General features: G+C 42.7%; 7 protein-coding genes across 7 annotated transcripts; 1 reads left to right on the top strand and 6 right to left on the bottom strand.

Annotated features, from left to right (window-relative positions):
* The first annotated feature begins 477 nt into the window (after positions 1-477).
* LOC108078628 (uncharacterized) lies at positions 478-832 on the top strand. The gene is made up of 2 exons (XM_017172551.3): positions 478-519; positions 578-832. Exons 1-2 carry the CDS (start codon positions 511-513, stop codon positions 830-832), a joined length of 264 nt encoding a protein of 87 aa, XP_017028040.1. The 5' UTR covers positions 478-510.
* A 915-nt stretch (positions 833-1,747) lies between these two features.
* LOC108078624 (skin secretory protein xP2) lies at positions 1,748-2,659 on the bottom strand. Its single transcript, XM_017172547.3, has 2 exons — positions 2,559-2,659; positions 1,748-2,484 (listed from the first exon to the last, which is right to left on the bottom strand). Exons 1-2 carry the CDS (start codon positions 2,574-2,576, stop codon positions 1,840-1,842), a joined length of 663 nt encoding a protein of 220 aa, XP_017028036.1. The 5' UTR covers positions 2,577-2,659; the 3' UTR covers positions 1,748-1,839.
* An 861-nt stretch (positions 2,660-3,520) lies between these two features.
* On the bottom strand, positions 3,521-4,449 carry LOC108078567 (uncharacterized). The gene is made up of 2 exons (XM_070285831.1): positions 4,364-4,449; positions 3,521-4,298 (listed from the first exon to the last, which is right to left on the bottom strand). The coding sequence occupies exons 1-2, from the start codon at positions 4,379-4,381 to the stop codon at positions 3,564-3,566; spliced, it is 753 nt and encodes a 250-aa protein (XP_070141932.1). The 5' UTR covers positions 4,382-4,449; the 3' UTR covers positions 3,521-3,563.
* An 880-nt stretch (positions 4,450-5,329) lies between these two features.
* On the bottom strand, positions 5,330-6,008 carry LOC108078627 (cuticle protein 10.6). Its single transcript, XM_017172550.2, has 2 exons — positions 5,956-6,008; positions 5,330-5,878 (listed from the first exon to the last, which is right to left on the bottom strand). Exons 1-2 carry the CDS (start codon positions 5,965-5,967, stop codon positions 5,393-5,395), a joined length of 498 nt encoding a protein of 165 aa, XP_017028039.1. The 5' UTR covers positions 5,968-6,008; the 3' UTR covers positions 5,330-5,392.
* Positions 6,009-8,231: 2,223 nt separating this feature from the next.
* On the bottom strand, positions 8,232-9,077 carry LOC108078626 (uncharacterized). The gene is made up of 2 exons (XM_017172549.2): positions 8,958-9,077; positions 8,232-8,901 (listed from the first exon to the last, which is right to left on the bottom strand). Exons 1-2 carry the CDS (start codon positions 8,967-8,969, stop codon positions 8,350-8,352), a joined length of 564 nt encoding a protein of 187 aa, XP_017028038.1. The 5' UTR covers positions 8,970-9,077; the 3' UTR covers positions 8,232-8,349.
* A 1,642-nt stretch (positions 9,078-10,719) lies between these two features.
* Positions 10,720-11,506, bottom strand: LOC108078625 (uncharacterized). Its single transcript, XM_017172548.2, has 2 exons — positions 11,440-11,506; positions 10,720-11,367 (listed from the first exon to the last, which is right to left on the bottom strand). Exons 1-2 carry the CDS (start codon positions 11,449-11,451, stop codon positions 10,720-10,722), a joined length of 660 nt encoding a protein of 219 aa, XP_017028037.1. The 5' UTR covers positions 11,452-11,506.
* Positions 11,507-15,446: 3,940 nt separating this feature from the next.
* LOC108078662 (cuticle protein 10.6) lies at positions 15,447-16,418 on the bottom strand. Its single transcript, XM_017172592.3, has 2 exons — positions 16,273-16,418; positions 15,447-16,210 (listed from the first exon to the last, which is right to left on the bottom strand). Exons 1-2 carry the CDS (start codon positions 16,282-16,284, stop codon positions 15,809-15,811), a joined length of 414 nt encoding a protein of 137 aa, XP_017028081.1. The 5' UTR covers positions 16,285-16,418; the 3' UTR covers positions 15,447-15,808.
* Positions 16,419-22,272: the final 5,854 nt, after the last annotated feature.

Below are 22,272 nucleotides of genomic sequence, written 5' to 3'. Positions count from 1 at the left end.
AAATAGCTCAAAAACACAAGATTGGGCAATGATTATGTCTTGAGAGACAATAAAAACGGGGAAAAAAAGCCAGATTCGAAGACGTGCGACCAAATAAATATAAATAAAAATAAAGAGACAAAAACTTAACAAAAACAAAAACGAAGAAATGTAAAAAAGGCATAATTAAGTGCACAAAAGAGTCACTGACACTTTGACAATCTTTGGCGGCGTGGACGCTTTAAACTTGAACTTGAAAACGGGTTTTTCTCGAAGAGAAGGGGACAAAGGCCCAGTGGAGTAGTGGGAGATGTGGCTACTACTTACTATATGGGATGTTGCAACAGGTTCCCCAAGGAAATGCAGTTGGAACACTACTCCAAGGGGAGTGTCAACCGGTTCCTAACTGTTATCCCAGGTGGGGGGAGAAGTTGGAAATGCAGCGATGAAGACGAGCCTATAAATTCATTGGCCTTCGGCCGATCTCTGTTTAGTCCAAGTGCAGTCCCAGCGAGAAAATCACCAAAGAGAATGCTCAAGGTAAACGGGCCAATTAGTCAGATTCTCTAGGAATTATTATCTCACATCTACCCTGAAGATTTTCGTGCTATTCGCCCTTCTGAGTGCTGGCCTGGCCGCCACGGTTATCTACCATCATCCATTGGTTTACCATCATCCTCTGCCGGTGGCCTCCACGCCTCAGGAGTTGGCCCAGCATCCGGGTTACACCATTGTTGCGCCACTCACCAAGATTGCCCACGTCACCTACGACTCCGTGCCCATCTCTCACACGCCCTACGAGCATGTTCCGCTTTTCCAGCGAATTGGTCATGTGAAGCATTCGCGGTTCTAGGAGAATCGAGAGGGGATTAGAGATAAGAATATATTATAATTTGATATAGAACTACAAAAACAAAATAAATAAAATATAATAAATAAAAAAACAACAGTTTCAGCTTTGTTAATAAATGTTTCATGTTTATATTTACATAAAATACATAATATTTTTAATACAAAATATATAAAAATAATATGAAATATTTTAATAATTTTTAAAAGAATATTTTCGCAGAGCTTTCCTCTAATATTTCTTGTAAATTCTAAATTATTGTTTAATTTAAAATAGTATTCTTAAAGAAATCCAGCGGCAACTCCTTTAAAAAATTCTGGGTTGTAAGTTTCGAAAGTTAGGGCATATTTACACCAGGCTGTGCGTTATTGCGTTAATTTCGATTTCGATAGGTAACCCAGGTCGGTGTAAATATACTATTACTCATCGATATAATATCGATTGACCCTTGTAAACTTTTGTACTGACAACTTCTATAGAATTTTTTATTCACTTTCATTTTGGTTTCGCCTGTGAAAAGGTTTTTGTTTTCTAAGCTTTTATTATTAATAGAACAAAATATTTTAATAAAGCTGCAAAGAAGAGAAACTTCGCTGAAATGACCTATCCAGTGTTTCGCGACGCCTTGATGGAGAGCATCCTTGAGGAGATGACGGAGAATGGAGAGATAACCAAGTTAATGGCCGACAAACTGCGGAAGATTGTCTACGAGAAATGCCTGATCTGGATGGTTGAGGCGATCTGTCCTGGTGGTCCTGAGGTCGCTGAACCTGATACCGATTTTTGAATACTTCTTCAATAAAACAATATCAACAACAACAATCAATATTCTTGGCCTTCCTTTTCTTTTAAGAATATATTAGTAACCCCCGAAAAACACATTAAATAATTCAATTTATGATTTATTTATTCGCCAAGCATTGATGCTGTCTGGGGATGATGATTTGGACTAAGTTCTACAAGCTAATAGGACGGATGGGCGTGAGCTGAGTGATCCTGTGACTAAATCCTTAGAAGAAGTACGGGGCGGGCGCGGCGAACTTGGGTGCCAAGGCCAGAGGCGCTGGCACTGGCACTGGAGCTGCGAACGGAGCAAATCCGAACTTGGCGGGAGCAGCAAAGGCCACGGGCGCCGGGGCAGGAGCAAAGCCCAGAGGAGCAGCCAGAGGAGCAGCCCCAGGAGCGGGGGCAGCGAAGGCCACCTTGGGGGGAGCAGCCACAGCAACGGCAGGAGCGGGAGCAGCAAAAGCGGGCACACCGAATCCAACCTTAGCAGGGGCAGCGAAGGCAACTGGAGCTGGTGCAGCCACTGGCAAGGAAGCAGCCACTGGGAGAGGAGCGGGAGCAGCAAAGGCCACCGGCGCAGGAGCTGCCACAGGAACGGGCAGGGGAGCGGGAGCAGCGAAGGCCACTGGTGCTGGAACTGGAGCCACAGGATAGGCCACGGCGTGGTTGATGCGGTGGGCATTGAAGCTGGAGGCATAAGGAGCCACCACGCTGGCGGTGGCCACAGGAGCAGCCACTGGTGCGGCCAGAGGAGCCGCAAATGGAGTCAGAGGAGCAGCCAGCGGAGCAGCCAGTGGCGCAGCTAGAGGAGCGGGAGCATGGAAGGGCAGAAGACCGGCCTGGGCAGTGGCCACGCAGAGGGCGACGAGCTAAAGCAGAAATTAACACAAAAATAAGTATCCTTGGAGGAAATCCACTGAAGAAGATATTCCCGAAAACTCACCACAATCTTGGCGAACATTTTGCTTGAATTGAGGATTAGGTAGCTGTGATTAGCTGGAGGGCAGACCGAACTGTGATGTCCAATTGTCTGGCGGGCATTGCTTTTATAATTCTGTTGCCCGCGGATAATCCGTGGCAAAGCATACGAAAACACCTTGGAAGACTTTCTATATTGGGCGTCGATGAAGGTTGGATCGGGTGTACTTAATAATCAATTGGTCGCCTCTTACGTCGCAGTGTCCCCGAAAACGACACTTTCATAATTGCACGCAATTCCCGACCATAACCTAGGCCAATGTTGGGCAAGATTTCGTTTGCGGGCCGAGCTTCTTCCCACCTTTTTTCACTGGGCTTAAGCCAACAGTATTTACCCATAATAAGTGTATGTATGTACGTGTTACCACCCCCAACGGCCGCTTGGTTAAATCATTTAATCGAATTGCCACTCTTTTACCAGCTCTGCAACGATTGTCGCGTGTTTGGGCCGCGTCTGTGTCTGGAATCTCTGATTTGATTTCTTGTTGCGTGCGGTTGGAAATTCACTAACAACATTTCTGTGTTACCAACACTTACACCAGTGTGTGTATTGGCCGAATTTGGCGGCATTACGACGCGTCTGGTTCGTAATGAGAGTCTGAATCAGATATAATTTATGTTGCTTTTGGCTAATTTCTACTGTGACTATGATTTTATCACTTCTGGTTAAATTCTTTTGGGTTTTGGTATTTATTTTCGGTTATTTTGGTAGTCATTGCAATACCATCTGGGAATTCCAAGAGCTGAAGGCATTATTTTATATATTTTAAGACCATTAAGGTAAAATGTTTAATATTTAACTCCCACTTAGGTAACTTCTTGAAAGAACTGTCAAATTTATATACAAGTTTTCGTTTTATTTAACTAATTATATTCGATAAATTATTGTTTAATTCGTAGATTAATATTTAACATTTACTAGCTGACTTTGATGATTCTTTGGTGAGTTCTCCATCATCCTTATGGGTTTCTAGAACAAGGACCAGTCCTTGTGATGGGCCCACTTCAGGGGCAGGGCCTTCAAGTGGACATGCGGCTTGGCCAGCAACTTGGGAAAGGCGTAGCCAATGGACACCTTGTGGGTCGTTGTCTTGGGTCCGGGAATGGCCCGATAACTGGGTGCAAAGGGAACTGCTTCCACGACAGGCGGCAGCACATGGTGGTGGACGGTGGGCAGGTGGAATTCCGGCAGAAGTGGTGCAGCAGCGGGCAGACATGCAGGTGCAGGAAATACTGGAGCTGGAGCAGGTAACAGGGGAGCTGGAGCAGGTAACAGAGGAGCTGGGGCAGGTAAAAGAGGAGCCGGGGCTGGCAAAAGTGGAGCTGGAGCTGGAAGAAGCGGTGCCGGAGCATAGACAGGAGCTGGAGGAAGGAAAGCTGGAGCCGGAGGAGTGAAAACAGGTGCCGGAGGTGCAAACACCGGTGCTGGTGGCCCATCCAATGGCGGTGGAGGACCATAAACCGGTGATGCAGGACCATAAACAGGACTAGGGGCAAAGGCTGGAGGTGGAGCCACTGCAGGAAGCACAGGCGCTGGAGCTGGAGCTGGTAGAACGGCTTCCTGCACTGCGTAATCCAAGTGATGTGGCAGGGCATGGAGTGCCTCCAAATGGTGTCCATCGAAGTGATTGAAGTGGTGATTAAAGTGATGATGCGAAGGCTTAGCCTCACCAGCCGCCACCAAAAGGAAGGCCAAGGCAAATGTCTGTGAAAATAATTAATTATAATTAAGAATCTCCGTTATCAAGAGTCCTAATCAAATCCTCTCACCCATGTCTGTGACCGCATCTTGCTTGGTGGATGGTTTCTTTGGTTTCTTGGGGGAATTAGCTTGTCGATCGATGTGCTCGACCTGTTGGTTCGGTTGCCAATGTCTCTCCATTGTCAAGAGCCATTAATATTTATAGGGAAATTCAGTCAAAAGACTTGCACTTGCATTTCTTCACTTTCATAGCCTTTATGGGCGGCTTGCCTGGGTTGGGTATCCCAGTCCCAATCCGGCTTAGTTGGTCAGCAAGTCGTGACTGCGACCGATCAGCCGAGGGGCCAATAACTTCTTGGCCGATTTGAAAGCACGGCCCATGATTATATAATAGTATCGGGCCCAGACATTGAAGTTATCCAAACGTGGAATATGATTATGATAGCCAATAAATAATGCTTTTACCATAAATAACAATCGATTGCGCCTAAGGTGGCAACGCAATCACACAGGCATTTTGCTTTATTTACAAACTTTTTTACTATATATTTTCCTAAGTCGTATTTAGGGTTTTCTTGAGTCTATGAAAGCTGACTTAACTAGGATTTACCGCAGGAATAATTAAAAAAAGGGTATTTTTAAATTATTTTGTATTAAAATAGGTTTAAAAGCTTTTGGTAAGAAAATATAGACTTTTAAAAGGAATAGTTTAAAATAAAAGCTAGTATGAATTCCTTAAATTCCTGAAATTGTAAGTATTACTAAAGTTTAACCTACTTAAAAACCAGGAAGTTATTAATTTAAATATTCAAGATTTTATAGAAAATACATTTAAAACTTTAAAATCGATATTCAAAAAATAATTTCCCATAAGAATTCTTTCATGATTTTTCTTTATAATTTAACCAATGAATGATGTCTAACTAAATTATTTCCCAATTTTTATAAAAGTAATTAACTTGAAAAATAATTATTTCAACTAATATTTCCCCCATTAAACATGAAACTTTATAGATTGATAATTAATTTGTCATTTTTTAATCACAAAATTGTTTACAGGAATTGTCTAGAGATTGTCTTGGTTCACAGGTGCGTCCTTAGACCACCACTGGAGCGGGGGCAGCGGCGGCGAAGGGAGCGGTGTAGGGCGATGCCAGGTAGGGCGAGGCGTAGGGATAGGCGGAGTAGGCAGCGGCGTAGGGAGCAGCATAGGGAGCAGCATAGGGAGCAGCATAAGGAGCGGCATAAGCAGCGGTGTAGGGAGCAGCAGCCAGAGGAGCAGCAACTGGGGCAGCCAGGGGAGCAGCCACTGGGGCAGCCAGGGGAGCAGCTGCATACTTGGCCACTACAGCGGGAGCAGCTGGGATGCCGGACACATAGCGGCTGGAGTAGGGAGCGGTGAACTCGAAGGGGGCCGTGGTGTAGGAGGACAAGGTGCCATCATAGTTGTTACGAACATCCACCTGGCTGCTGCCGCCGGCGGCATACAGCGGGGCATTGGCATAGGCCAAAGGAGCAGCGGCCAGAGGAGCCACCACACCGGGCTTGGCCGCGGAGCAGGCAATCAGGGCGGCGATGACCAACTGGAAATAGACGAATCAATCAGTAACATAATCCTTTTCCTTTTGGAGCTAATCCCCTTTTGGTTTGTTGAACTTACAAACTTGTACATTTTGCTGGCTGGGGGTTGATGGTTTCTAAAGCTCTTGAGCGATAATGTCCATTGGGAGCCAGCTCAGTGGCTTATATAGCTCGTGCCCATATCCGTGCTCTTTGGGGGACATTCTGTCTGAGCCGACTTTTTTGGTCGCTTCTTCTTTAGCTGCTGGTGGCCCACCTGGGCGAGTGCCAGCCAGCATACATGATCGCCATTTGGCCAAGACGTGATCCGCCTTCAATTGCCCAATGTATTGTCGGAAGTTGTCCAAGTTGTCGCTCGAAATGGTGCACAGGGAGAAATTTGTAGCACAAACCCAAGGATAATAAATTAAAAAAACTAATTACAATTACTAAAAGCTAATTGATTTCTCTATTTAATCATATTTACAGGCTGAAAGTATTTGAAAACTTTAAATGATTTATTTTTTGAGGACTTTAACTTGCTTCTAAATTACTTTGTCTTTAATTTTTCCAGTGCCTTGATCGACATTTGTATGCAGCCAAAGGCTCCCTTGGTGGCTGAACTGTCTATGCGTAATTTGCAGTCTGTTTGGGCCATCAATGTGTGTCGTCTTGCATTGAATTGAACGCAATCTAAGCCAAATTGGCTATTAAAAATTGCCGTTCCCCGCTGGGCTGCCATTCCGGCCCACTAAATGTCTCATTAGTTCGCTTTTTAATGGCCAGCAGAGAGTTGCCACTAAAAGGCGCTCGTAAATTTCCCTCTCATCCTTGCCGCCGAGGCTTCATTTGTTTTCGTGTCAGCCCCTTTTGACCTTGACGCCATCTGGCCACAGGATGTGATGAAGGTGCCGCTGAATGGATGGAGTTGCCTCAATCTTTGCGAGCCGACTTAATTGGCCAGAGGAGAGCGAGCAAGCGGGGGGTGAGTGAGTGGAGGCGATCATGTGGCCAAAACCGGCTTGCGGACTTAATGAGCCATCGAAGTCACCGCTCTCTTGGTCACGTGCTAGCCTGGTCAGCATCTTCGTCATCTGATGAACTGCTGGCTCTGCGATTTACAGTGTTTTACCCTTTAGGAGAGGGGTATTTTCGTATAAAAAAAGAAACTATAACCTGAAAAACAATCTCTTAAATCAGTTCTAAATAAGATGAATCAGATTTTAGTACTTATTTGTAAATATTTATTTAAAATCACAAAATCTTTTGCATTACAATCTTCAGTTTTATATAATTTAAATAATTCATATTTTTTCTTTTACAAATTCTTTAATTTTAAACTTGGACAGAGCATCTCTGTTTCAGCTGCTTCTGGAATCCGATCCGCAGACGATGACGACGATCTCAAGGCCGTTTTGGTGACGAGTCGAGAGGGCGAGAGATATATATTTTATCCGACAATCCACAGATCGAGTTGCCCCACGCATGTAACTGTATACTCTGGTCTGTATCCGCATTCGATTGATCCAATCTTGGTAGTAACCACAGGTGGTACTGCGAGCCTGACCTCTCACAAGACAATTTCTGGACTGAAATTCTCAACCGATGACGCCGCCGATTTTCCAGTGAGTCAAGCGCGGAAATATGTTCACCGCTGCCCATCATCATCATCATCTTCGACACTTCACTTGAGATCGGTGGTAACCGCTCACTTCCTAGTCGAGATTTTTCATTCGATTGCAGCACCAAAAACTGATTTAGAGCCCCTTCAGTGGCGATGATGATGTCCCCTTTGGGAAGTAAGAATTATTTGGCTGTCGTCAATACCGTTTGATTTTAATGGATTTTCGGAAACCAAATTTATGCAGATCACATTCGAATTCCTGTTTGTTGTTTTCGCGGGAAAGCAGGTTCTATCCCCCATAAACATCTATATAGATCCCGGTCCCAGTTTGCAGTTCCCAGTTCCGTTCCCAGATCTGATCAATGACACTTGACTTTAATTGGCTTTCATAAATAAACGTCAGATCTTAGGCACTGCTAGTTAGGTTCATTTTTTCGCTGTCTCGTTTTTTCTCAGCCATTTCCAATGCCAAGTTTAAGGCCCCATTGTGGGGAGCGAATGATGGAGATCTCTTGGCCCGATTGATGTGTATATGTATGTAAATGCCCAGCCATTAAACCATCCGAGGAGAGTGAAAGGTGTAAACGCAGACCTCTTTTTTTTCTGAGCCATGTCTGCGACGCGACCTTCAAAACATTATGCAAATGCAGTCTCCATCGATGGCAATGAGACGAAAAATGGCCAATAAAAAAGCACTCACAAGTCACACCAAAAAGCTAAGCTTAGATGGCAAGTTTATTATCAATGTGTGTTGTGGTATTCACTAGGAGGAGAAGCCACCGCAGTTTGATGATCAGTCGGGATGGCTCACTCCTTTTCTCTCTTTTAATGTAATATTTATTATTCTAGGACCTATTTAGGATGGGCGGACTAACGCCTCTGGATCTGCGGTGTCCCATAGGAGGTGAGGCCCGTGGTCCTCGGCACACTGGCATAGGGGGCTCCGGCCTGCAGCGGCAGCTGGGCCACATTCAAGGGAGCAATGCCAAAGGGCACTGGCAGCTTGAGATTCAGAGAATTGGCATCCACAGCCGCCGAGGGTAAGGCTCTTCCTGTGGCCACTCCACCGCCTGGAGCTGTCGCCTGAGCCTGGGGCGCTGAGGAGGCCACCTGGAGGGGAGCTGAGGGTGCTCCGAACACATAACCCTGACTGGTAAGTGCCTGGGTAAAGGCAGCCTGCTCCAGGGCAGGTTCAGCAAACTGACGAGCCACCTGGTGATACTGCTGAGGTTGAGGCTTGGCCGCCACCTGTTGGTACCTCTGCTGGACTACTCGCTGGACAGCCGGCTGCTGCTGCCTGCTGGGAGCAGGGTAATGGTAGTAGGCCAACTGGGAGCTGGGCGTGATGGAGTATTCCAAGTGGGAGACGTCGGCCAGAGCCAGGCTGAGAAGTTGCAGCAGCAGAATCCACAAAAAGGAGAACTGAAAGAGGTTCAATTAAACCTTTTGATCGTGTTTTTATCACACTTATCGCTCACTTTGGAAGACATTGTCACAGCACTGTTTTTTAAGTTCTTGTTCTTAAATTAATGTATTATTTTTCGATGTAATCCAGCCACCGATCGGAGTATTAATTCGTTGATGTTCGCAGGCGCAGCTGTGGCTGCTGATTAAAATTGGTGAGGCCGCTGAAGATGCTTTTTATATGCGTATTGAGGAGCTCTGCCATCGGTTCTCAGACCTGTTGCCCTCTCTCACTCTCAGTCTGTTGCCTTCTTTGATTTCGAATGTTTTTGGAAGCCACAACGCTCGAGTGCAGGCCAAGACGAAGCTTTTTGGCATTTTGTTGCCTTTGTTTATTTACTTTGTTTGATTGTTGGCTTTTCGGTGGCTTAACAAAGCTGTTGCCGAGCAGTTTTGTCTATTGATAATATTGATATTTGGCTGCCTTGCATATAAATCAATGTTGGTCATTTTTATTGGCATCCGAACTATGCAACTAAACAAAGTCACATCCACTGGCTCAGTGTGACTTTTGCAGGGGTTCGACTCTGAATTTTGGCAAGCCCCCTCTGGGCTGAGCCCCTGTTCTTAGCCATTCTGCATGTCTACAGCATTTGAGCTTATTAAACACCGAGAGCGTCATGTGACTCCTGCCAGAAAAGCCGCACAAACATAAAAGCCATTAGCCCCCAGCCCAAACTGAGGACTTTGGCGGATCGGAGCGATGAGGTACGAGATTTGCATGCTAAAGACGCGATTGTTGTCTATATCTCTGAATTTGATTGGCTCTCTTTCTGTGCGGTGCGAGGCTCTCGTCGAAGATTGACCTCAGCCGGTGGGGCATAATCACAATCTATGCGCATCTAATTTTGGATTACACTGAACGAAAGGGGGTTATTTGATATATAATAAGCGTAGAATTTATTGAAAGGGAAAACAAATTAAGTAACATTTCTGAAGGCACTCTAAACCTATTTCAAAAAGCTTATTATTTAAGTAATGTATTTAAATTTTTATATTAAAAAAAAAAAAAAAACATTTTTAAAAAATAAAAGTGGAATAATATTTTGTTCATTTTTTTAATTTAATAAAAATTTAGATACAATAAAAAATTATTTATTGTATTTGTATATTATTTTTTTTCATTTTCTATTCAAAGTGTAATAATTATTTAATTTTAATTAATTCCCTTCGCCGAGATTTAGGGAATTTTAATACAGAAAAAAATAATATCAATGAATAAAACATTTTTTTAAGATTATTAAATGTTTATGCAGGAAACCAGTTTCTTAACTGGCAAATATGACACCTATTATTCAATCGCCGAACACGGAAATCATAAATTTATTTGTTTTTCAACCTATTTCCCATTGGCTTGAAGTGTAATTAAGATGTTTATCGACTCGTTTAACTATTGACCCAATTGGCTGCGAGCTCGACTCTCTCGTTCACACGTTGAGTTAGGTCAGTTGGTCAGGAGGAGCCGTTGGAGTTAATAACCGTTGATCGGTCTGGGTCTCGGTCTGGGTCTGGGGCCCTCTCAGTGTCATGCCTCGCCTTTGACCAAAATTGGCGATGCCGAAAATTGCTCGAAGCCATGAAAACATCTGAATTATTTATGGGTTTTTCGATATAAGCATAATTAAATCGCTACGCTGCGCGTTCTTCGCATAAATTCACGACTCGCGTATAATACGAAACATAACAACATTATTTAGATTTAATTAATTGCTAATTTGAGGAAATTATCATTCATAGTTATGCATAATGAGCTAAGCCCATCTGGGGTTTCTCGAGTTACCAGCCCTGAGTGTTAAAGGCGACGGGAGAATGATGAGAAGGAGGATGAGGAGCTCCGTAAACAGCTGCCGGGGTGTGAGGAGGCGGTGACCCAAAGTGGAGTTTGTATCTGCCATAGGACGGAGGAGCTGCAAACTGGTAACCGGTTGGCGGGGCAGCATATCTCGTTAGGAATTGTGGCGGTGGAGCAGCGGCATAGTGAGCAACTGGTGGCGGGGCAGCTGCATAATGAGCCACTGGCGGTGGAGCATAATGAGCCTGCGCTGGTGCTGCAAATCCCGAGTAAGTGGTGGTTGTTGTGGTCACTGGTGCTCCCAAGGAATACTTGATAACGGGCTGAGGTGCCTCATAAGCTGTTGCGTACTTAAAGATGGCCGGAGGAGCTGGTGCTCCATAAGCAAAGGCATGATGAGCACTAAAGGCTGCTGGAACAGTCACAGTATCCGAGACAGGAACAGCTACGGGAGCAGGAACCGCCACAGGTGTGGGCACAGCCACTGGAGCAGGAACCGGAACTGGCGAAGGCACCGGAAATGGCACTGGCACTGGTACACCCACAGGCACACTCACGGCAGATGGGCCGTGAAAGAAGCTTCCGAGAACAGGAGAGCCAAGCCACAGCAGAACACTCAACAGCAGAGTACTCTAAGTAATAAAAATATTAAATATATTATATTTTAAATATTATTAAATACTTTTATTTCACTTTGCCCTTACAATTTTGTACATTTTTGGCCCTTTATGCTTTCTTCCGTTTTCAATTTCCGTATTAAGTCACTTCTCTTCGACACTTTCACACGTAATGAATCGATTTTGGTTGACCATTGCAGGTTTATATACCACGATCCAAGAGTTGCGTCGCTCACATTATGCTGATTTCGGGGAGGAGTGCGGGTACTTGGGGTACGAAAAGTAAAAACTCCATTAAGGGATCTGCGCACGACGTGCAATCGACAAGCGAATCGTGCGGCAAATGCATGCGACAAGTTTTGCAATGCCCCATCTTCAAGGGAAGTGGGATGGAGACCCAACCTTTATATAAATTAATTAGGGCGATTCTTTAATTAATTAATTAGTTAAATTTTTGATGTATTAAAAACTGACTCTAGAAAGAGAAGGCTTTAAAATGTGACTTTACAAAATTAAGATTTTCTTTGTATTTATTCTGAATTTTTTGGTTTTAAATTATTAATACAAATTAAATTATTTATACAAATTAAAATTATATACTTTACACAATTTACTTTAATAAAAAAAATTTGTACTTAAACCAGGATGCGTCATATCATCTGTTTTATTTCCTTTTTGTCTGATCATCCAATGAGCCTTATAAATCCAAGCTAACCCTCTAATCACAGCTCAAATTAAGCCCCTACATTTTGATATCTCAACCAAGATAAGTCAGTCGAGTTCAGGTGCCATTAGCATGAACACACTTCACTTGGCCATATATCCATGGATCACATTTACCAAGTGCAGTGAGACTTTTACTGCCGCCGTCAGCGTCGCACTGGCAGTTGCAACAACCCATTGCGATCACGTTCCAGGCACCTTTTTATGCCTTATGACTCTGATTGATGACCGTTGCCGAAATATAAATGCCAAAATATCACACGCCAGTTAAAAGTCGATTTATTACCGCCGCCAACAAAGCCGGCAAAGCTCTCAATTAGCAGGGCCAAGCCCAAAAGTTGGCAGTACATTTCGGGGGTCGAAGCAACGGCCCAAAAGCGGGCAACTCGTGCTCCATAAAAGACTGAATCTGTCGTAAACAGGCGAAATTCCCGCACGGGTGGCCAATTAAATTGGCTGCCAAATGCGCGACACGCGCTCATCGAAATTGTCAACACAAAACAATGAAGTTTGGTGGGGAGGCTGGGTTGGGCCGGGCCATAAACCGGGGGAAACCGGCGAAATTACCATAACAAAGTGGCTAAATCAGAAATCGATATGTTCACCTTCGCTGAACCGAAAAGCAACGAGCTTTCCACGAAGATTTCCCCGTGCCGCGCCAAGTGGAGCACACGCCCAGCTCTTGAGAGCTCCTCGAGAGGTTGCCCCGCGATTGCCACTGCTGATGGCAACAGGTGCTCTTGAGGCAACATCATCATCGCATACATATAATGTAATGCGTACTAAATCGTTGCACGTGTTTCGCGGCAACAAATGCGAGTTCCCCTACCACGAAAACCAAACTTTGTTGAAAGCTGCTTGGATTCACTCAACTGGGTGTTTGTTAGCTGGAAAATATGCTACAATGTGGCTAACTTATTGGGGGGAATTTACATAAATTTAAGGAAAATGAAGTAAGGTTGCCTATTAAAAAAAATCATCCTTTAATTTAATCAATTTCAAGTAAGTTTGCTTAATAAGGAAAATCATGTTTTAATTGAATCAATTTCCCTTGGCAAACTTAGTTTATTTTGTGTAATGAAAGCACGGCTCCCGCACTGATTGCAGCTTTATGTTCAATATCAATTGAACGTATACTTGATATTTATAGAATTCATAAACCCTTCCATATTGCTCATACGCAGTGTGGGCAGTCAACGAACTCGGGGCAATGCAAGGTCATCTGGTGTGGGCTCCCTGGCGCTACTGCATTAGATTATCAACTGCAATTCCCTTTTGCAAACAACAACGAAATAATTAAGAGCAAGAAGGGCAGTGGAGAAGTGGGTGGCTTCTATTCCTTCGGTGTCAATGTCCCTGGTCGAGGTCAACACGAGCAGAACGTGTTCTTTTCCTGCGGCCAGGGATCAGCTATCCCTGGCTTGACCCTTTGAAATTAATTTTCCATCTTTCTGTGTCCACTGTGCCGGGGAATCATGTTTCGCCAGAATACGATTTCAATGCAGGTTTTAATTGCAATGCCTGGGGCTAAATCAAGCTGGTCCGTGCATCCTGGAAAAGGTCCTTGCCCTGTGTACCAAGTCAATGGATTGTTAATAATGCTCAACAGAAGCAGAGCAAAATGCAAACAACTTTCCACTTGAATAATTCAATTAAGCTTAGCATACTCTCGGGCTAACCGGAAAAACTCAAGGGAAAAGCGTAGAGCTCAGCAGGGCTTGGATTTTCACTCGAAAACAACATCAACAGGTATGCACGAGGTTGTGGGAATTCGCTGAGAGCCGGTGCATGTGTGCCATGAGAGCAGCTGCCACAAAATGCATCCACTTAGTGTCACTCGGCGGACGGGCTTGAATGAATATTCAATGGAATGGGAGATGTAGGAAGCAGAAGTTTAGCCCACCTTTGTCTGCGAATCTCCGCATCTACGAATCTGCGAGTCTCCCAAGGCTGTTGCCAAATTATCGCTTGACTGGCCAAAGGCAACGATGTCATCGTCGGTGTAACCATAATTATGACATGGTTTATGATCAGGCGGCATAATTTATTCCCAACCGAACTGAGACGAATTAAACTTGTCTTGGGCAAATTGAGTTGTGCACTTTGTCAAGGTCGAAGAGCCGCCAACAATGGCTTATTGTTATTATTATATTATTATTACGCTGCGCGCTATGAATTATATTTAGCAAGCCCCACCCTTCAAAGTCGCAGTTCCACTGGGCTGTAAACACTGCAATAAATTAGCTAAAATCATAAATCGATTTTCAATTCGCCACGAGGCAAATATTAATACAAGACTTTTCAATTTTCGCATGAATTATGTGTGGCTTTTTTCGGGCCAGGATCAGCCGGACGGCTAAAAAGGTAATTAAGTGGCTCAATTCACTTCTGAGCAGCTCTTGATGTGCTCCCATTTTTCACTTGCGAAACCAGGCAAAAAGCATTTAGCTGAGACATTTGGCCGGGCATTAATAAATAGATATTTCAACGCACTTTTCCCCCATTTTTTTTTACCCCGCTCAACCTGTTGACGGCCGCACGCGTTTGTCGCTTGAGTCTTTCGTTTCTCCGCGATGATAATTGCCAGGGGGCGGGGGGAGTGACCACTTGGCCGGGGCGTTGCAATAAAACAATTTTGTTAGCTATTTTGATTTTTCTTGTTTGTTTTTTTCCTTTGAAAGTTTCAAAACACTTGATGGCTGGCGATATGAATCGAGCGAGTTTCCCAAGCTGCTAAATTAATTTGAAGTGCAATTGAAGTGCCGAATGGGAGTTAAAAATCGTGGGGATAGCGCTGCAGTGAATTAACAGTTCGGCGATGGAAACAGGTGGCTGGATGTGAGATTTTCGTGACGAAGCTGCTGAGTAATTTGATCTCGTATTAATAGAACTTTTGAGATTGAACTTAAAAAGCATTTTATGGAGGGTATTATTAAAAGCTAAATATTTTTGTAGCAAAATTAAGTCTTGCTTAAGCTATATAGTGTACAGATATATAAATATTTGAAAAGAAAATAAATAATACTATTTAAGAAATCAAAGAAGTATTCTGTGTTAAATAAAATAGTTCAAACATTGATGCATTAAAAGAGTACACAAAAATTTCCTTTGCTTTATGCCTTAACTTAAGTATTTAAAATATAATTGTATATATTTTTAAGTAAAGTTATCCATTATTATTTTGGTGATATATATATTTTGTACCTACAAAAAGGTTTTTCTGCGAAAATAAGTACCTTAGTATATGCATTTTTAACTATTATTTAAATTATCTTGTGCCAACTTTGTTTCTTATATTTTTCCCGATTTTAGTATCAATCATTATAGACTGAAATCCTTAAATATTTCAAAACAAATAAAACCCATTATAGTTTAGTGTTTAGAGTCATTTATCGTTTATTTACAGAAAGTGTCAAAGCCACAAGGGCAGGGAATTGCACCTTTATAGCAAAATCAACGAAACTTGATCCTTCCTTCAATCTCTCGCTCTCGCCGCCTCCCGCGTATATGTCCTTAGTTCTCTAGGTGTCTCTGTCTCTAGTTGAGTTCTTGGATTTTTTTTTTTGGGATTTTGAGGATTTTGAAATTTGTACACAATTCAAGGTTTTTTTTTGTTTTTCTGCCTCTGACTACGAAATGCACATGCAAATTCAACACTTTGACGGCAGCAAAATGCGAATTCTCCACTTCAAGGGGTCGTCAACGGGGGCCTAGTTTCCTCAGCATCAGATCCTTAGTGCAGGTATCCGTGTCCACCATAGCCAGCGTATCCCAGACCACCGTAGCCGGCGTATCCCAGACCACCGTATCCGTAGTTGCCATAGCCGCCGTGGTAGGTAGAGGTGGTGTGCAGGGCAGGAGCGGCATGGACCAGAGGGGCGGCATGGACCAGTGGAGCAGCGTGCACGACGGGGATGGCCTTAGTGGCCACCTTGTAGGTGTTGGCATAAGAAGTGGCCACCGGGTGGGCCACAATGGGAGCGGCGTAGCTCTTGATGATGGGGGCGTGCGAGATCACGGCCGGAGCAGCGTAGGCGGGGGCCAGGGCAGCACCGTATCCCAGTCCATAACCATGGCTGTAGGGCGCGATCACTCCAGCATTGGCGACGGCGCACAGGGCAGAGATGAGGGCAATCTGGAGAGCAGAAATCGTATATAGTCCTTTTGGTGGTATCCTTGCGGTTAGCCCGGTCTTACCAGTTTAAACATTTTGCAGGCTTTGTTTTGATGCTTTGACTTCTTGAGTAGTCGAATGTGTTATGCTTAGACGTCTCGACTTGCCCTCGTATTTATACCCGCAACATGAGAAATATTCTGACAAATCTTGGCCCAAAGAGAGGGAGAGCAAATCGCAGAAACACGCCCGAAGCTTTGTGCATTTGCCGACCGGCAAGCAGATCGCGATAGAGATCAGTCGCGATCGGTCACGCGGTGGTTTTCGGCTTAGACCAGAGTCCCCCAGTCCCCAGTCCCAGTGCTTTTCATGGAAAACCTCTATGGGCATTTAATTCAATTTGCTATTTTTTTGTTTCTTATTTTTTGTCAGCTATTGTTGGCTTCCATGCGGCGGCAGTTGCTCTAACGGATTTTTTTTTATATTTCCATTCATGTCGGTGGGGAAATAAACAATTGTTTTCCACCGGTTTCCAGCTGAGAAAATATGCTACTTTTAATTCTGGTTTTGGTTCTGCCAAAGTAATACTTACAAATATTGTTTAGCTGTAAATTGGCAATTAACTATGCAAAATATAGTGTTTTATTCCTGAGAATAACAGACTTATAGGTAGAAAACGTAGGAGATAAAAGGTAGTCAATATCTTAACAATTTCTTAACATTTTGCATCTTACTTGTGAGATTTATTTTTCGAATTTCAAGTATTTATGTATTTATATTCCCTTTAAAATTGTTAAAAATATTAAATTATATTTATAGGTATTACGCATTATATAGAAACATCTTTACCCAAAAATGTTTAAGCAAACAGCATACATGGTATGGTTCCATTCTTCCAATGATACCATTAATATGGTGCCATAATACATTTAAAATTTAATCAATAAAGAAATATTGAAATTTAAAAACTACTCCAATTCGTAGAACGCACAATTTCCTCTAGCCAAATCTTTTAAACCCATTAAACATATCTCTTTTCCCAGTACTAACTGATCTGCAAATCCTTTCTAAAAGCCAAGCACGCACTTGATTATCAATCAGCCTGACCAGCCGACTGGCTGACTGACTGACTGACAGCTCATTACCGATATAAAGATCCGTAGGTGTGGAAAATGCTGTTGCTCGCAGGCAATGATCAATCGAAGCTGCCTCTCCACGCACCAAATAAACCCTGGCTCCGGTCCGTGAAAAATTACTCACTTTAATAACTGACAAACACACTGAGCCTGGAGACTGGCCGGGCTAATAGTGCAGTTGGCCAGTTAGAGTCTTACAGCTGCTTTGACTGTATTTTGCATGCATTAATTTTTAACTGATTTGCTATCGCGCGCGCACACTCGGCGTATGCGTAACTTACGTGGAGAAATCAATTGGAAACAGAGGTAAATCATATTTACTGGCTTTGGAATGGCCTGCCAGATTTCCTAATAGCCATGCTTAATTCCTCTATCATATCACAAGATCTGCCGAGAACACGAGGCGTGAAAAGAATTGCAAAACGCTTGCTACTACACCTTGGGCCTTGGAATCAAAATGTTTTGATCCGAATTTTGGCATCAAGCCGAGGGTTCTGTGTCTCCCAGGGCGAACAAAGCGCGGCTTAAAGTTTATGACGCATAAATCAATAAACAATTACGATGGCGACAATTCTGTGGCTGGCTTTGACCCTGGGCATCGCCGCTGATTGGGGGACAATCTGCATATCAACGCGGCTTAGTCCAAGTCGGAACCCTTCACCAGAGCCAACACCTCGTGATTCGGCCCGGACCCGGGGCGTTATGCAAATGCTGGCCAAATTGTCGCATAAATCTAAATCGAAGGCGGCTTGATTGACACCGGACACAGGATGCCAAATTGCGTGGCTATCGATCGTTGGATCGAGCGACCTGCCCAAAAGCCACAAGACCAAAACTGCCACCCACTCGGTTTGTTGGGTTTTCTGGGCCTGGTTCCAACCGCAGCTGACCGACCGCCTAGCTCTACTAACGGCCTAGTGTAATTGCATTTTAATGGCCTCCCAATTGGGAAATATCCATCCAATTCGCATTTCCCAAGCAACGCCCAAAACTCTTTGATTGCCAACAAATCATTCAAAAGTCGAAATTAAAAGCCGTCAATTTTCCAAAGCTCAAACTCGACTCAATATATATTTTCCCCTCTTGATTTATGTGATTTTTATGGGGAAATAGTCACTGAGTCCCGGGACCTGAAATTTGTCTGCCGAATTCTGGCTAACAAAATTTCACAAGTGAAGTGGGACGGGACTCTGGAATGCCACAGAGGTGATTAGTTCGACTCACTTGAATTTGATTGGGCCAGCATGTGACCGCAAAAAGTTATTATTTAATTTGTTATAGTTTTACATAATTGTTGGTTGGGCGGTTCGCAATTTGCATAGCACAGCACAGCAAACATAGTCTGGCTCCCATCTGTGGCTGTGACTCGAGTGTGGCCAATTAAGTATTAAGTATACCACATGTTGGACGCTACGCTACGCGGTCAAGGTCGTGCTTACCCCAGTACCCCAGCCTTTGTCACAATGTCGTGCATATTACACTGTAGTGAGTAGTACAACAATTATACGTTTTTATAATGATTAATAACAAGAGAGCAACAGCAACGACAATTGCCAAGTGCGAAACTGTAACAATGGCCAGCAAAGAGTCAAGACTTTTGATAAGGTTAAGGAGGAATGGGTACCCTGGGAATATTTCAGGGAATAAATAAAGATGAATTACTATTAATTCAAGCCAATCCTTAATCAACTTTTGGTACAATATCCTTATTATCCTGTAACTAATATACATAAATGTCATATTTAATTTCCAAACTTCATATAAAATTCTCACAGTAATTAAACCGTCTTTAAATAATTTGTATTAAATCATGAGTTCAAACCTACTAATATTCCTAATTATCATATAGTTCCCCTGACATTTTAGAATCTAGCTGAAGACCAATTATATAGTGCTACTGCTAATTAAGCAACATTCTTTCATGGAAGATTTTTGCAAGCCATATATTTTTTTAATGAGTTACAAATAACATTCCGTGATTATTTTCATAGGGTACCAATCAATGCTTGGATTTTCCACAGAGACACAGACACACCGCTGTGAAAAGCCATGGAACACACACTCGCCGACAGAGAGCCAAGTTTTCATTAATGGAATTAAAGTGAGCTAAGGTGGATTAGCCCCATCCAGCCCCCTTTTTCCTCCCTACAACTGGCTGCTTTACCTTCGGCTCAGCTCGAGGTTGGGCCAACAATTATCATTTGCAAAAGTTGGTTTCATTTCGCTTTGAAGTTCTTTTTGTGCGGGGACATTGCGCAATGTGGCTCATGGCACGTAGAGCGTTTCTGTTTTTGTTTAATAACAATTTTTGTTGCTGCATATACATACATATAAACTATTTTGGTCACAGATCATTTGACAGCTTCACTGAGTGTGCTCGCGCGCTCTCGGGCACTTGGAGCTGTCAATGCAAATAGACTGAAATCTGCTTCATAATTAAGTAGTTAGATCGCAGCTCAGTTGCAACAATAACAAACTGAAAACCACCAAAAAATATACATATATACAGCAGCATGTTGAACAAGTCACGCCCCTTTTCGAGCTCGTAAATTAAAGTTGTGTGTCGCCAAATTGTATGCAAATCGCTTGACTCCCAGTTGCTGAGATTTATGCGAGGGGCTGTCCGAATTATTTGTTACTCGATTAGTGCTTTTTAATTGAATTTAGTTCTCGTGTGGGTGCCCGTGTTAATACCCTAAGTATATTATTTCTGGCGAATTCCATAAGGTTCTAATGCATCTAATTTGACTTTCACTTTTTGCCACCGCTTATTGTTGCCGCCGCGATTGTTCTAGAGCAATTCGGTGACTTGTGTGGTTACTCACCCTGAACTTGAGCTGAAATCAAATTACTGGGCGAGATCCCAGGCATGATTGCACACACCTGTGGGGGCAGTATCTATATCTAAATCAGAGGTGGCAAGAAATTAAGTCACGAGCACTTAAAAAGCTAAAGTTGAGGTGGTTCAGATTGAACCATATCTATCTAAATCATATAATTATCTTTTGAGTGTCTGTGGGAGTTATTTCTGCTTAAGATTAGGCAGTTAATCTTTACTATATTTTTATGATCTATAAAATCCCAACACAAACATCATTTTGCCATCCCTAAGTCTCGCTCTATGAACTGCTAACCCTGCTCAAGTTCGCTCTGCTTCGGTTTTCTCACAAACAAAAGCAGAAATAAGCTGAGAACAGCGATAACTATAAAAAGTCAATTAGACTTAATGATAGCCGCAGCTAAACATTAAATTCATGTACGTAAATTACATAAAACAAAAATGAAAAAAGCTACAAGAAACCAGAAACCAGAAACTCCAAAACGAATTCGATTTGAGAATAACAACGCCGATCAACTCCGCTGGGAGTTGTTCTGTGCAATCAAGGAAGTCGTTTCCGAGCTGCAACCGACAAAAAACTGTTGCCTGTGCGTCGGGTTTTGTATAATTCAGTCATTAAAATTAATAAGACAATGCAGATCACACGCCCCACAAAAAACACTCGGCACAAGAACTGGCCAAACGAGGCATTTCCCAAACGTTTAGGCCTGCAGGCGGATGTGGCTATTACAGATCTAATTACATGGCGTATGAGCGATTTTCAATGCTGTTTTCGGCCAGGCCAAGTCGCACCGATAACGCTCAGATAAGGCCAGCTTAAAGTGTTGCTACTTGGCAACAACAACACAAGCACTCTGGTTACTGGAAGCTAATTAAGTTGCATGTTCCATGCTGACAACCTCAGAGATACAGCTACAAATGCAGACTCGAGTTGGGTTTGAGCCAGTCCCAGTTGACAACGTCAGCTTCTATTAGCCAAACTATTTAAAAACTCTTGTCCATTTGTCAATATTTTGCTAGCCAAGAGATTGTTTATGGAATTGTGTGCTGGAAATCCAGGCTTAACTTATCCGTGAACACATGCATTTCCTTATAGAATTTAGCTAAAAGTTTAATCCGTTTTAAAGTCTTTAAATAAATTAATTGAAATATTTGCTGGCTTCTTTTGGTTAGGCAGAAATTTTGCTACTCACAAATCTGCGGTTAATTAACCACAAAGGCCAGCATGGGTTAAGTTTAAGCCCAAAGCTTGTTTAAGCCATTTAAAGCTTCAAATTCAAGCTTTATTTTAAGACCACAGCTCAAAAGTAGGCACATGTTTTATTAAATAAATTTAAAGTTTTCCCAGTAAAAATAATACAATCGGTTGAAAAGCAAAAAAGCAATAACATAAGACAACTGACAAGTTTTGTAGTTATTATACCCTTGCAGGGTATTATAATTTCAGTCAGAAGTTTGCAACGCAGTGAAGGAGACGTTTCCGACCCTATAAAGTATATATATTCTTGATCAGCATCAACAGCCGAGTCGATCTAGCCATGTCCGTCTGTCCGTCTGTCTGTCTGTCCGTCTGTCCGTCTGTCTGTCTGTCCGTCTGTCCGTCTGTCTGTCTGTCTGTTTCTACGCAAACTAGTCCCTCAGTTTTAAAGCTATCTGAATGAAACTTTGCATATAGTCTTCTATATGCTCTCACTGCTATATATGTCGGAACGGGCCGGATCGGACGACTATATCATATAGCTGCCATACAAATGTTTGATAAATTTTTAGAAAAAAAATTATAACTTTGCTGTTTTTCAACATATTTGCACTATTTTTTAAATATGACCATTTTATATTATTCCTGAATTTTGGTAAAAATTTTATGAATATCGGACGACTATATCATATAGCTGCCATAGGAACGATCCGGAAATTAATAGAAAAAAAATTACAACATCTTTGTTTTTCAACGAATTTTTATCTTTTTTGAGATAGTGTCATCTTGTATTATTTTATAATTTCATATTTAATTTTATGAAAATCGGACAACTATATCAACAACTATATATAGAAAAAAATTATAACTTCTTTGTTTTTCAACGAATATTTATCTTTTTTGAGATATG

The sequence above is a fragment of the Drosophila kikkawai genome, chromosome 3L (assembly GCF_030179895.1).
Source record: "Drosophila kikkawai strain 14028-0561.14 chromosome 3L, DkikHiC1v2, whole genome shotgun sequence".
Taxonomy (NCBI): Eukaryota; Metazoa; Arthropoda; class Insecta; order Diptera; family Drosophilidae; genus Drosophila; species Drosophila kikkawai.
This window is presented reverse-complemented; position numbering and strand designations above follow the sequence as displayed.